Raw genomic sequence first — 15,880 nt, 5'->3', positions numbered from 1 at the left:
TTACACAAATAAATGTGGAAAATGACAAGCAGAGGCACCCTTTTCTCTTACTAGGTTGATGGGGGGCTAGGGATGTAACTCATTGGCTCCATGCCTGCCTGGCAAGTGCAAGGTTCTGAGTTCGACTCCCAGTACCGGAAAAAAAAAAAGGATGACAATACTATGTTGAGAATAAGTTGGATATATGTGGACAAATCTGTTCCATTATCTATTATAATCTTGTTTCCTGCATCTTATGGTTAACAAATATGGAATGAAATCTAGTTACCACACTATGTATTTGTTATTCAACATACACCACACATGTGGCTATACTCATTCTGCTATCTTCTTGGCCTTCTAAAGATATAGATATGTACCATATAATACCAGTTTTGCTTTTTTTTTCTCTTTTGAGACAAGGTCTTGCTATGTAGTTCAGGCTGGCCTCAAACTCACTATATAGCCCTGGCTCACCTCAAACTCATGGAGATCCTCCTGCTTCAGCCTCCCAGGTGATGCCACACCCAGCAATACTAGTTATTTTTGTTTCTAAGTTGTTTATACCAATCTGAAAACATAAATCTGAAATATAGTTCAAAAATTAGATCCAGCAGCTAGCAGCTCAACCTAGCTCTTTATGCTGGAATCTCACCCACTACATACCACTTTGCACACCAACCCCATCCTTCCTCTTCCCTGCCGTAGTAATGTGAAACACAACAGATGTGTTAAGTGTACATCATACATTTATTACCAACAACCCTCTCAACTCCAAAATTGGGCACAGGGATTAAAAATAAAAATTCATTGCACTACTTAGTAAAGCATTACTAGTAACTTTCATAAAAAATGTACAAACTTTGTTAAAAATTTATCAAGCCTTCAAATGATTTGGTTACAGATATTTATAATACATACATTTAAAACTATATATTAACTGATACAATGGAATATGATTTGAGGAACTGACTCAGCAAATGATTCCAACAAACACCCCTGTGAGCTTTCATAATCTGAAACAAATAGCAAAATGAGGTAACCAAATGTACCAACAGGGGGAAATAGGTAATGAAGGCCTAAAGATATCTGAAAAATATTCTCATAAGTAAGTTGGCAGATCACATTCAAATTACAAGAGGCCCAAATTTAAGAATGTTAACAAATCACTTTTCTGAGAATGTATAAAATCTAAATATGCTTTCACATTTTTCAGATTTTGCTAAAAAAAAATTCAGGACAGAAAATTCTAATATGAGATCTTGATATTTGGAGGCCTTGAGATGTTTTGTGGGGTGTGTTAAAAAATACCAAGTATGACATTTCATGTCCAAAACAAAAAATCCACATAAAGACCCACAGCGGAGTTAAGATGGTAAAGCCAATATTGTTTTAGGAGGAAAGAAGACCAAGGCAACAAACCTACATCTGCCTGCAATCTGTTGCATCACCTAAGGTGACAACAGCTGGGCATGAATCAACTGTTCTTTCTCACTTGCTAGCCACACAGCTGCTCACTGTGGCCAGTCTGAGATGGTCAGAACACATGCATATGTGCTCGTAACACACACCAACCACTAAGTAAACAAGTCTGGACACATCTGTTAAACGCCCCCATGCAAAGATAAGACATTCTCAAAGAGAGGCCAGTAATAACAGCTCAATAATTAAACTGGACTTTACCAAAACAGACCCTGCCGCCTCCTAAATTGCTGACTGCCTCTCAAAAATTTACTTGAAAAGGGACATTACAACAAGAATTCAGTCAGAAGGGAAGAAAAAGCTACTTTTCCTAGTCATTAGTACAATGTGCCTTGTTAATTAGGTATCTCTATAAATTAGAAAAAGTGCTTTACTTGCATGCTTCAATAAAATGAATACTGAGTGTAATAGTGTTACATTAGATCTGTACAGATATAAATTTTTTGCAGCTATATAAAAGTCTACATATAAGATAGGCTTTTGCCTTTTTAAACATGATTTTTAATTAAAAAAAATAAAGATTAAACTATATGCGATCTGTATGTAGCTGATTATTATATGCAAGTAATTTTGGTCTTTAATACACTCTTACTCAACAGAAACAGGAGGGGAATTCTAATGATTTAAAAGTAATATGTGCATTTTACCACTGTTTAGGTATACTTCTGAGACAAATTTAGGGGCAAACAGAAAGAATGTAAAATCCTATTTGTATGATTAGATAGAGGCAACAGTGTAAGAGGACAAAATTGTGCTTCTGTGTGAATTGACTTTACTGAAGTCTAGGCTGTGATGAGCTTAATAGAGACTTCAAGGGAGGGCAAGCAGCATGGCAGTAACAAGTAGTTAACACTGAGTACAAAACTGACTCAAAGCCAACTGAGAATTGAATGAGGCTGGCAGCAACTTATCACAGTCCTGACTGGATGCAGCATGTGCTACTACAAACAAAGTATGACATCAACTGCAGGAGAGAAGGACAATGATGAATGAATACACTAAAAGAATGAGAAAGGAATTTAAATGTTGTAGGGAAAAATGAACCATCTGAATTATGCACAATGAACCTATTTTTTTAAAAAAACATGGCCATGTATTACTTCAGATCAACTAATAAAGGTCAATTCCTGTTTGACAGCATTATTTTTTCATACAAAAATCAAATTTTCATTTATACTGCAATATTCTGGATACTTGTATTGAACTTTTCTCATTCAAACAAAAATTAAAAGGAAAAGCAGCAAGACATCAAAGCAAATCAGGTCTAAGGAACATGAACTGCTACAGCACTTGATCTATCCTGAAACAAGGGTCTCAATGAGAAGCACGTATACTAAGGGAAGAACTAAACAACTTTCTGCATTGAAGCTTGGTAAGTGAATTAATATAAACAGAAATACAATCTTCTTAAAACAATTTAGTTGCCTATGGGAGCTTAAACAAAGACCACATATCAGAAATCAAACTGAGTTAACAGATTTTGTTCTGGTAGAAGTCAAGAAGGCAAGATTTCATGGGGCCAGTGGTATTTCTTAGAAATATATTACTCAAATATCTTCAGAATAGACTACAAATCTAAACATTAAAAAAAAAAAATCACAGGTTCTTTCTGTAAGAAGCTTACTGGAAATGTAAAGGAAAAAAAAGTATCAACATTCAAATCATTGATTGAAATGCTAATATTGCTAACTGATTATGTATGATATTGCACCTTCTTTTTGGAAACAGCAAGTTGGAGATTTAAAAATTTCCTTTTCACAATAAAAAGGTTCATGGAGTAAGTTTCTGTTATACTTTTTTTCTTGTGTGACCCTTTCAGGACCACCAAGGAAGTGAAGGTGACAGCTGCCTGAAGCAAAGGAAGAAGGCTTTTCTCATTCCATTCATTGGGAGGGAAGGGGATGGAGTATTCAATGCTTATAAATGATGCACCCTTAGCAATCAGTGTGCAACAGCAAACACAAAAGGGAAAAACCAGTGTACAGTACTAGTGCTGTTTAAATAACACACCAGATTATACATTGCAGCATAATTAAAACTACACACACATTCTTGGTACATGCTGGTATATAGGATCTCATACACACAAGCTACCATGCCCTCACACAAGTAGTTGCGCACTCTCACACACAGATACATTTATCACCAACAGTCATTCATTGCATTCATTTCCACTCACAGTTTCTGAAGGCTCTATATAAGGTAGATTGCTATATTATCTGGAGCTACCACTTTTTTTTATAAAAGCACATGCTAAAAGATCACGTCCACTGTAATCTTGCAGCAACACTCGGAATGATCACACAAAAACCAGGGAATGTTAGTGCACACACAAATTAAGCTAAAGAAAAAGTCTTTGGAGTTCCAATCACACGGTTAGTGTAACAATCCCATAATTGTGAAGACTAATTGTAAGCTTTTATAGTTGATTAAGTCACACAGTGCAAAGAAAGGTCCATTGACCCTTTTGGTAAAGGGAAGGCTGGAAGCCACACGGATTAAGTTCAATGAATAGTCCATATATACATGTGATGAGGAACACCCAAACTAAATTTGTGCTCTTAGGTTGGTCATTCTGAATCCCGATGTACTTCTGAAGCATCAGCTCGGCAAATTGGGCAGGTACGATTTGCCTAAAAAAGAAAAAAGGTAATTTGTTTGACATGTAATTTATACAAGGAAATACATTAAGAACATTGAGGAGCCAGGCGTGGTGGTGCATGTCTGTAATCCCAACACTCAGGAAGCTGCGAGTTTGAGGACAGCCTGAGCTACATAGTGAGTTCAGGGCCAGCCTGAACTACATAGCAAGACCCTGTCTCAAAAACAAACCCAAAACCAAACCAAAACAATAACAAAAGGAACTACTTTTACTTGAATATAGTTTTTATATACTTTATCCCTTTAAAGAGCTACAAAACAATCATGTTTTCAAAAAATCACCACAAACCTCTGTATAAACATGATTCAATGGTTCAAATAAATTTAGTAATTCACTCAAAAATAAAACCTCTGCTTCCGCCCCCCCCCCCTTTTGCAGTGCTGTGATTAAATTCAAGGTCTTATATGTGTAACTTTTGGCTATTCTTAATGGAATGAAGTTATAGCACATTTAGCGGTACTTAGGAAAGCCTCATTGTAAAATAGGAGATTTTATTGATACTCATGGATCTACTCACTCCTTCCCTGGTTCTTAGACCCATTCTTTTTCTATTTCAACAAATGGTACTATTTGCCAAGTTGCTAAAGCCAGAAACATAAATATCAACTTATCTTGCTCTCTTACTTCTTACATCCCATTATTCACCAAATGGTCTTATTTGTACATTATGATAGCTCTCACAGTCCTTTTTCATCTAGTTGCCATTATACAGTTTTTTTTAAGTTACAGAAATTGACCTTTAGTTTTCGTACTAAAGACTTTAATTTTGATATGGAGTCACAATTTAGAACAGAATACCCTAGGCTGTCAGATTCGTATAGCTAGCACCCCACCCCATCCTGCCGACCAGAGAGTGTTCAACCATAGCTGGAGAACGCTCTGCAGGCTCTCCCAGCTGGTTGAGCTACAAAACTTGAACCTCTCTGATGGGCTTACCCCATCCTTACTCCACATCCCTGTCTCAGAAATTACCCCTACCATTCCACTCTCCAAATAGCAGATCTTTCTAAAACACAATCTCAGCTATATCCTTTCTCATTGCTTTCAGGATCAAGTCCAAACTCTTTCACACTTCAGAATAACTTCCCAAAAGATTAGTCTCTGTTTACACTTTTGAACCCTCTTCCTTTGCCACTGTCCCTCACCCTCCAGCTATCAGCCGTATAAAATATGGTTTTCTGATCATTCTGTTCACATATCAAGGCACTACATGTATATAATGCTTTCTTTTTCTAAAAGTCTGTCTCCAGGATTCAGTTTAGATTAAGCTGAGTCTCCTGAAATGTGCTCACAGAAATGATTTTAATTCTTTCCTTATTTATCTCTTCATGAAACTATGAAGTTACCTAAGTCAGTATTATCCCTAAATCAGAAATCTATTTTAAAAAATAACAAAGTTGACCATTTAAATTTTTATTGCATCACATTTTTATTTCTACATTATTTAATTTCATCCTGATTTAATTTCATCCTATAGTCACTGATGTTAATTGATCACATTGATTTGTGATCATTGCACTTTTATTTATTTTGGACTTTTAAAAAATACATATATACATATACAGAAAAGAATTAAAACAGTTGACTGCTGTGCAAATCTCTGGCAAAGAAATCCTAGTGAAGTGTCCTTTTAAACTCATAAAGAAAACTGTGGTGTAATTTAAAAGTTCAGGTCCTGTTCCTATGCATCATGAGAAAATTAGGACATACTGACAATTAAGGACAGAAATTCAGTTTCAGGTTTTACATGATCACTCTCACCATGATTATAGTTTTTTGTGTTTTTTTGGGTGATGTGGATTAAACTCAGGGCCTCACACATGCTAAGCACATGGTTCTACCACTGAGCTATAGCCTGAAGTGCAGTTAATTTCATTAATCTTTTCTCATCATCTGAAGACAGAACAGTGTGAAAAGCTGTGTTTCAACTTTCTTTTGTATTCGGTCCCTCCACTAAACCATAAACTTACTTTAATGAACCTATGGTCAACAACAGAAAATTCAGTATATCCTTTACAGACATACATTACCTTAAGCCACTTATCAACACACTTGGCATGGAACTCATGGTTACAGGGTAAGACTCTAAGTAGCTGCCTTGATTCAAAATCACACATGCATACTACACACCTGAAAAAAGCAAAAATATGATTAAACCAAGGATGGCTATAATAAAGACAGATAGTAACAAGCGATGGCAAAAATGTAGAGAAATTGAAACCTTTGTACATTGCAGGCAGAAATATAAAATTATGTAGCCATTTTGGAAAAAGTGGCTGCTCTCAAAAGGTTAAACATATGTATATGGTTACTATATGACCCACTAAGTCACTTCCAAATATATACCCAAGAACTGAAAACATATATCCACAAAAAAATGTGTAACAAATGTTCAAAGTAGCAATATTCATAATAACCAAAAAGCTGAAACAACCCAAATGTCCATCAATTGATGAAATATTATGTGGTACATCCATACAATTGAGTATTTGGCCATAGAAAGGAATGCTTTATTGATACAAAAAGACCTATATTATATGATTCCACTTAGGGTGAAATCTATGGAGGCACAAAGTTGCTGAAGGGTTGGGGGAAGGTATCAAGGTGAAGGTTGGGGACATATGGAGAATAGCTACTAGTGGGTAGGGTTAAGTTTCTGGGGTGATGAAAAGGGTCTCAATTTGTGGTAATGGTTGCCCAACTCTACAGATACACTAAAAACCACTGAACTGTACATTTTAAAACTCTACGATATGTATAAAATATATATACAACATGTTCTACATTTATACCTCCCAAAAAAGTAGTAGCTAGCTAGTGTGACTAAGAAATTTAATTTTTAACTTTATTTAAATAGCTCCATGTGTCTAGTGGCTACCTTATCGGTCAGCATAGACCCAGAGATAACTTATCATGTTATCTTTGACTCTTAAGATATTTCATAAAGAAAAAAAGTAATTTAACAGTGATGTCAGAAAAAGTATACTTACAAAGTCTGTTCTGACTGGTGGTTGTTAGGATTGAACCGGTAAGAAGGAAGTTGTTCAATATCTGCTTTTGTCAGTCCTCGAGGCTTTGCCTCTCCTAGTCGCTCTGCCAGATTTAATAGGGCCTGTCAAGGGAAAAGGAAATATATTTTCATCTTTCTTTAAGTTTTCTATCCCAGTAACATTTAGAAAGTTTATTTTACATAGAAAAATTTATATACTTACAAAAATAAAGAACTCTTATATATCCATTACCCAGCCTCAGTAATTCATGGGTATTCTTATTTCATCTATCACATCTAGCCTACACCCCAGATTGTAACATAACTAAAAGATGATGGTATTTCACTGGTAAAACAGTTTTGTATGTATATGTAAAACTTTAGCACTTTTGACACTTTGGGCTGGATCATTCCGTTGTGAGGCTATCTCATGAAGTATTGTAGGATGTTCAGCATCCTTTGTCTCTACCCACTAAATGCCATTAACTCTCCCTAGTTTCAACAACCAAGTGTCTCCAAACACTGCCAAATATCCCCCGAGATCAAAACTATCCCCAAGTTGAGAACCACTGGTCTAAAAGACTTTTACTTAGAGTACAGCACTAATAGAACAGACTTTCACTTACAAATCTGTACCAAGAAGCACACACTCTTTAAAATAAAATTTGTTGTTACATGGTACTAGAGTCAAGGCTGAATTTAGATTCTTTAGCTTTAGGGCATTTAGTAAAATGACTGTAGTCAGGCAGAGGAAAGAAATTTAAAAGCTGTTTTTCTTCTGCCGGTTCCTTTATGCTAATGCTAAGAGCCCATCTTCTCATGAGAGAGAGCATGAATAGAGAAACCTTCAAGGTCTTTTGCTAGGCAAATGCTCCACTAATGAGCCACATCCCTGTCTTACCTTATTCAAGACAACAATACAGAATGAGTAGAGCAGATCCATCAGTAAAATAATATTGTAGGAACTGCTATCAGAGATAATGTCCATGGACACAAAGTCTCCCTCTGAGGTTCCAAACCAGGAATTTCTGATATGGTGAGAAGTGGCTTTCTAGCAGACGGTTACACTGGATGGTTTTTCAGCTTCATGACAGTAGCACCACAGTGCTGCATGCCTGTGATGAATTCTCCCTTGAACCAGGTGCCATCTCTCATAGCTTCATAAATACCAACTTCCTTTCCTTACAATTTCACCTTGGCACGGTTGACATTTGAATATTGAGCTCCAGATTAGTTTCTCCAGATGATAACACTATCAGCAGCAGCACACAAAAAAATGTGAGATTCAGCTTGTGATTCAAAAGAATCAAACAATCAATCAAATCCAATCAATCCAGCAACTCTCCTTGAGGATGGATGGAGAGCCATGTCAGAAGCAGCCAGGCAACTGCTATTTGGCTAGATTTTCCAGGATGATAACCTTAACAGATTTCTTGGCATACTTCGCTTATTTTGTAGATGTTCATATTTATTTTCAGTAAATACATTCCCTCACTGGTTTGGAGAACAGCTACATCCAGGTCTTCAAGAGTAATCTCTTCATTGTAACAATGACATCTTTTAGGAGAGGAAAGGCACAGTCTTGTATTTTCATCAGGATACCCAACTTGGGGGTGATATCCAATAGCACAAGAACTACAGACTGGTCTTTACTAAAGACAGATCCATTTCCAATACTGTATAGATATGAATATGCAATATGACCAGTTGCTTCAGACACGTCACAAAGACTCTGGTTCTGACACGACTTGAAACTGCAGACCATTTTAGTGCCTACAAAATGACCCTAAACTAAGTAGATCATCTCTACCGTGGAACCAACTCTTAAAATCATCACCCTTAGAAAATTAACATTAATTCTTTAACATCAAGTATCCAATTAATGTTGAAATGTCACTATGTTGAAGAAACCTGGTCTGTTACCTGCAGAAATTCCCAGTGTGATTTTGCTGACTAAATTTGCTCACTTCTCACCTGTGTTGTTTAATGCAGGGAGCCCCAAGTCCCAGGCCATGAACTGTTACCTATCTGTGGCAAGTTAGGAACTGGGCCACATGGCAGGAGGTGAACAGCAGGTAAGAGACAAAGCTTCAGCTGTACTGAATTATGGCCTGAGTTCCACCTTCAGTGGCACTGGATTCTTATAGGAGTATGAACCCTACGATGAACTACACACATGAGGGATTTAGGCTGCATGCTTATGAGAATCTAATGCCTTTTGATCTGAGGTGGAGCCGAGGTGGTGATATTAGCACTGGGGAGCAGCTGCAAATACAGATTGACATTAGCACAGAGGTTTGACTACAGAGACCATAAAAAATCAATTGCTTGCAGACTCATATCAAAATACTATCAGTGAATGGCAAATGACAAGCTACATCTAGTGGCAGGCATTAGGTCAGAATCCTGCACTTATTTTAGTTTGCATGTGGCCTGCCCATTATTCTATTTACCACTTCTGTCCAGACTCTTTCTCACACTGCATACTTGTCTCAGTCAGTTTTGGTAAGTCCACAAGCCAACCCTAGCCAAAATGAGTGAAAACACATATCACTGGATAGCTTCTTTGAAAAGGGGAAAGAAAGATCCAAGGATGAGGCACTGAAGACTCTAAGACTGCCAACAAAAAGAAAGCCGCATTTAAAAGAAAAACACTGAGATTGCTACTTAAATTATGGGTTCACTGCAACAGATGATTCATAGTATCCAAGCCTGCTTTATATAATATGTGATGACTGCCTTCCAATAAAGCCATGAATCCTTCAAAACTGCTTCACCACATGCAGACCAAGCACCTTGCCTTAAAAGATAAGTTGGAGTTAAAAAAAAACAAACAAAAACCCACTGAAAGCATCATTCTTGGTGGCTAACTGCATTGCTAAGAAGCCCATCACTGTTGGTGAAGAGATGATCCTGCCTGCTGCTGAATACAATTGTTGTGAGCTTTTAGGAAGAGCTGCAGTTCAAAAGGTGGCACATGTTCATCTTTTGGCCAGCACCATAAACTACACAAATTGATGAAACAGCAGAGGATATTGAGGAACAACTTTTAGGGGATTACAGTCACTGTGGTATACAATCCAGGTTGACAAATTCATCGTTGTTGACAAGAAGGCAACAATGCTTGTCTTTGTACAATACATTTTTCTGAAGGATGTGCATAAGGATGTATTATGTGCACTTTGTTTTCCAACCAATACCACTGTTGCAGAACTATTCAAGTCTTTGAATGATTACGTACAACTGAACTGGTCAGTTTGTGTCAGTACTGTATATGTATGGACAGAACAGCTGCCCTGATTGGATGGCTTTTTGGTTTCATTACTTGGATTAAAGAAGGCACTTCTGAATTTAAGGCTGTGCACTGTATGATCAAGAGATTTAGCTAAAAATGTCACCTGAACTTAGTAATATTTTGCAGTATGTGGTTAAAATTACATGCCCTTCACTCACATATGTTCAGATAGCTCTGTGCAGAGATAGACACAGAGCACGTATGTCTTCTTTTATACAAATAAGTAAGGTGGCTTTCTAAGGGTAAATCATGGGGCAGAGTTTCTGAGTTATCAGAGCTTCTCTGGGTATTTCTTTTACAAAAATAGCCACTACTGGCAGCACACTGCAGTAATATAGAACAGGCTGCAAAACTTGTTTACTTATGTGACATATTTCACCTGCTTGATGAACTCAAAACCATCACTTTAGGGGAGAATAACTATGTTCAGCAAGAGGTGGCTGCATTCAAAGCCAAGCTAGAATTATAGGAGTGACTAATGTATGTTGAGACTTTTTAACTCTTAAGAGCTGGGCATGGTGGCACATGCCTGTAATCCTAGCACTCTCGAGGCTGAGGCAGGAGGATTCCCCCAAGTTCATGGTCAATCTGGGCTAAGTAGTGAGTTCAAGGCCAGCCTGAACTACATAAAATACAAAACAAAAAACCAAACCAAAATAAAAAACATTATCAGAGAATTTGAAAGAGATTCAGCCATGGCCTTCTTTCTCCCAGCTAGTGCACAATCACCTATCTCAGGTTTCAAAAGTTTGAACATTACTTCCCAACCACAAAGACTAGCCCCCCACCTGTGACCCATTTGTGAATAAGGCAGGTGAGTCAACTCTGTCCATGCTAGAAGAGAATCAACTTCTTGACACTGCAAATGATGATGGCCTTAAAAGTATGCTTGAAGCTGGGTGTGGTGGCACACGCCTGTAATCCCAGCACTCGGGAGGCTGAGGCAGAAGGATTGCCAAGAGTTCAGGGCCAGCCTGAACTACAAAGGGAGACCTTGCCTCAAAAAATAAACCAAAACAAAACCCCTAAACAAAAAAACCAAAAATATACTTGAGACAACTTCAAATCTCTATTCATTCAGGGTTAAAGTCAAGATGGAATATCCTGAGATTGCCAGAAAAGCACTTGAAAAGCCTCATTCCATTTCCAGCACCTTATCTTTGGGAAGCAGGGTCTTCTGCAGTGACAGCAACCAGAATGAGATTACTGAGTAGACAGGACACAAGCAATTCTTTTTTTTGGTACCGGGAATAGAACTCCAGTCCTTGCGCTTGCGAGGCGGAACCACTGAGCTAAATCCTGGCCCTATAAGCAATTCACTTTGGGTGACTGTCCCCCATTAACCCCAGATGGGACCATCTAATTGAAGGAAAACAAGTCAAGCTCAAGGCTTCTACTGATTCTGCATTATGGTAAATTATGTAATTATTTAATTATACTGTATATTACAAGGTAATAACAATAGAAATAAAGTGCACAATAAATGTAATGTGCTTGAATCATCTAGGATATCTCCCTGTTTTGTCTGTGGAAAAACTGTCTTCTATAAAACCAGGTGCTGGTGCAAAAAAGGCTGGGGACCTCTGGTTCAATAATTCCTTGTCCCCTGTGCTTCTATAGGTTGGTGGACCTGACTACTTCTGTCATAAGGCTTATCATTTTCTAGCTGGGTGTTACATTAGCAGGCCCTGATAGAACACTGTCTAGGACTTTCAAGAGTTTATCAAGGGTGGTAAATGGTAAGAGTTTAATCATTCTTCATTTTTTAGATGAAATATTTCTGTAAGGAGCAACTGTCTCACACCAAACTGTACCCTGAAGTATAATTTATAAAGAAAAAAGAGGATAATAAGACCAGTTTTTTTTAAGTATGCACTATGAACTCATGATTTTACTACGTATTTGATATGTTACATTATTATGCTTGATTCTATACCATTATCTCCTTTTTCCCACTTTTAAATAACTACTTATATTTGGTTATTCTACAATTAGGCTGCCTCTGATGGACTGCTTTTCTCCAATCTTTAAGCTGCCACAGGTAACAGAAAGGGTAAAAAAGAAATGGCAACAGGCAATAAGAACAGAATAAATTTTCTCAAATTTCAAAAAGTAATGCTGAGATAACTTTGTGTTTTCATGTGATTTCATAGCTTTGCTTTTATAGACAGCTTTATTTGGAGAACTAAGTCACCTAAATAAATTGCTTCCCTTTTGATTCCCCCACCCTAGCCCTTCTAAATGCTAAAAGATGGTACATTCAATTGAACTGATGCTGCTGGGCACTGTGGCACATACCAGTAATTCTAGCCTGAGGAAGACAGAGGTAGGAGGATTACAAGTTCAACTTAGTGAGACCATCTCAAAATTTAAGAAAAGGACTGGGGATATAATTTAGTGATGAGTGCTCCTAGACTTGATCCCCAGTACATATACACACAAAATTTTTTAAAAGATGCTGTATAATTAGCATGAAATTTAGATGAAACTCACAATATACCTCATATATATCTTTATAGCTTTACTGCATTATTATAGGCCATGAAGGTCAATTAATACAATTTTATGACAATAAAATATGCTCATTAAAAGCTTATAGGGTGGCAACTAAGCCTTCAATGAACTTATATGATGTTGCACACAAGAAGATTGAAGGCAATACTTAATAATAATTAGTGTTTACGTACCATAAGAACAAAAAGGAAGAGATTTATTGACTAGAAATGCTGTTCATAATAGGCCATGTTTATGCTACAATTTCAAAACATGGAGGAAGAAAAGATCTTAGCAGAAGCATCAAGAGGAATAAAGGCACTATACTGAAACAAGAATATATAAGGTAGATTGAAAGAAACAGTGAGTAATTTGGAATAAATCCCAGGACTAGGGAATGTTTAGGAGCTACCCTATGAGAGAAAACCAGAAAAACAAGTAGTATCTTTTAATTGGTTGAAAGTATGACTGTAGAATATCAAAATATTCAACCTAAAAATACAGTTTAGAAAGATATTTTTCTTATACTTCAATTCCAACAGTGTTTTCCACTGATATGTATATGAGCAGCTGTCTTTTTAAGCAACATGACATGATAGATTACTTTTAATAAAGAAAATAACTCCTATTCTTACTGTTGTATACAATATAGAAACAAAACCAGGAAATTATTACAGCTTCTTTCTCTCTCAAGAAATGCCATCTAATGCTGGGGATGTAGCCTGGTTGTAGAGAGCTTGCCTAGCATCCACAAGTCCCTATATTCAATCCCCAGTACAGGAGTGGGAGTGGTAGTGGTGGCTCAAGATTATACATCCCCTCTCTGTTCTCAGGTTCAATTTGCCTAAAAGAAAACAGTTCCTGTGTTCGTGCTGTGAAAATGGAGACAAAGATAGCTGACAATATAAAATCAAGATTAATTACATTCAACATACTCAAATCCACATTTGCTTTCCAAGTCATAAACCACACATTTAACATTCCTAACTCAGATAATGTAAGATCAACATCATCTAGGTTTGATGATATCATTTATTTGACCTATTGGCATTATGATTCTGCCTTCTTCACAGGCTATTACAGTCCTTTTTACACAGCATCTTCTTTCACAACCTTCCTACCCTCACTCCTGACCCCACAGTGACCGTTAATGATTTCATCTTTTGACTCTAGTGTTAAAAGTGTCTTTCAGAACTGTATTTTTTTTAAATAATAATTATTATTTATTTATTTATTCATTTATTTTTGGTACTGGGGATCGAACTTGGGACCTTGTGCTTGTGAGGCAGGCAGTGGAACCACTGTGCTAAATCCCCGGCCCCTCAGAACTGTATTTTTTATTGTACATATTTAAGGTAATAAATTTGATGGTTGAATTCACACACACTGAGTGAAATGATTGGTACAGTCAAGCAAATTATCCTGTCCATCGTCTTCCACTATTACTTTTTTTTTGTGGTAAGGGCACCTAAACTGTACTCTAAGCAGATTTTCAGTACATACAGTACTGCATTAACTGTATTCTTTATGATGTACATCTCTAGACCTAGTCTGCAAAACAGCAAGTTTGTACCATTTGACCTAATTCTCCCCGTACCCTCTAACCAACATTCTATTCTGCATGTGCCTGACTTTAAGATTCCACGTGTAACTAAGATCATCTGATATTTTTTCCTGTCTGCCCTTTTCTCTTAGCATCTTCCTTGTTCATCCATGTTGTCACAAATAGCAATATTCTTTTAAAAGGCTGAATAATATTCCATTGCATCTCTTTTATCTATACACACTGCAATTTCTTTATCCATTCACCCACCAATGGATATTCACTCTTATCTTGACTTTGTGAATAATGCTGCAATGAACACAGGAGTGGAGATTTGCCTACAAGGCACTGATTTTATTTCCTTTGGGTACATACCCAGCAAAGGGTTATTGGATCATACTGCTGGTAGTTCTTAAATTTTTTATTTTTCATGATGGCTGTATCTATTTATATTCTCACCGAGAGTGTTGTAGGGATTCTTTTTCTCCATACCCTCACCAAGACTTACCTCATTTGTTTGATAAAAGCAAGCCACTCTGGGCCAGGGATTTAGCTCAGTGGTTCCGGCGCCTGCCTCGCAAGCACAAGGTCCCAAGTTCAATCCCCAGTACCAAAAAAAGAAAAGCCATACTGACAAATTTGAGGGAATAACTGATTTTTTTTTTTGTACTGGCGTTCGAATTCGGGACCTTGCAGCAGCACCACTGAGCTAAATCCCCAGCCCAGGAATAACTGATTTTGATTTACATTTCCCGTTGAGCACCTTTCTATCTACCCATTAGTTGTTTTTATGTCTTCTTTTAAGAAATATCTATATAGGTTCTGTGCCCATTATTAATCAGGTTATTTAGTTTTGCCTATTGAGCTGTGTGAGTTCTTTATATATTCTGGATTTTGACCCCTTATTAGATACATGGCTTACCAATATTTTCTCCCCAACTACAGGCTGACTTTTCATTTTGTTGATACCACTCTCATCTATTTCCCACATACTAGCAGAGCTTTGACTCTTAGAGAGAGTTGATATCATAAAAGCACCAAAACATTCAGCAGGGCACTCAAGGGCATCCAATTGAGCTTTTCAATCAAATCTCCATTTTATCCCCTTCACTTAGCTACAGACTGTATTCTATTCCTCAAGATTAAACATGAGAAAACTTCCCACTTCTTCAAGATCCAGCTCAAATGCTTCCATTTTCATAAAATCTTTTCAGAATTCCTAACCAAAATTCACCATTTTCTCATTTGTAGTCACTCACTGGAATTGTGTATAACTCTAATACAGCATCAAAGTCTACCTGTTACCATAGACATGTGGCATATGTTCAAGTAGCTTTTGAACAGTTTTATGACATATTTCAGTCCTGGAATGCAAGTGTGTACTTAATAAATATTTAATTAGATGATGTACACAATATTCATTTAATTGTTCCTTTA

General features: G+C 37.0%; 1 protein-coding gene and 1 pseudogene across 20 annotated transcripts in view; both read right to left on the bottom strand.

Annotated features, from left to right (window-relative positions):
- Positions 1-710: 710 nt before the first annotated feature.
- Positions 711-15,880, bottom strand: part of Rnf38 (ring finger protein 38) — a 142,397-nt gene continuing 127,227 nt past the window's right edge. For all 20 annotated transcript variants that reach the window (XM_087184250.1, XM_087184251.1, XM_087184252.1 and 17 more), the window contains 3 exons: positions 7,114-7,235; positions 6,154-6,253; positions 711-4,094 (listed from right to left, as the gene is read on the bottom strand). In XM_087184250.1, the coding sequence (XP_087040376.1) occupies positions 4,032-4,094; positions 6,154-6,253; positions 7,114-7,235 (285 nt within the window). In that variant the 3' untranslated portion in view covers positions 711-4,031. The remainder of the gene's footprint in view (positions 4,095-6,153; positions 6,254-7,113; positions 7,236-15,880) is intronic.
- Positions 7,242-15,876, bottom strand: LOC110347426 (malate dehydrogenase, cytoplasmic pseudogene; annotated as a pseudogene).

The sequence above is a fragment of the Heterocephalus glaber genome, unplaced genomic scaffold (assembly GCF_053883595.1).
Source record: "Heterocephalus glaber isolate CG9 unplaced genomic scaffold, H.glaber_assembly_v1.0 deba00001481, whole genome shotgun sequence".
Taxonomy (NCBI): domain Eukaryota; kingdom Metazoa; phylum Chordata; class Mammalia; order Rodentia; family Bathyergidae; genus Heterocephalus; species Heterocephalus glaber.
Note: the sequence above shows the minus strand (reverse complement) of the source record. Positions and strands in the feature narration are given on the sequence as shown.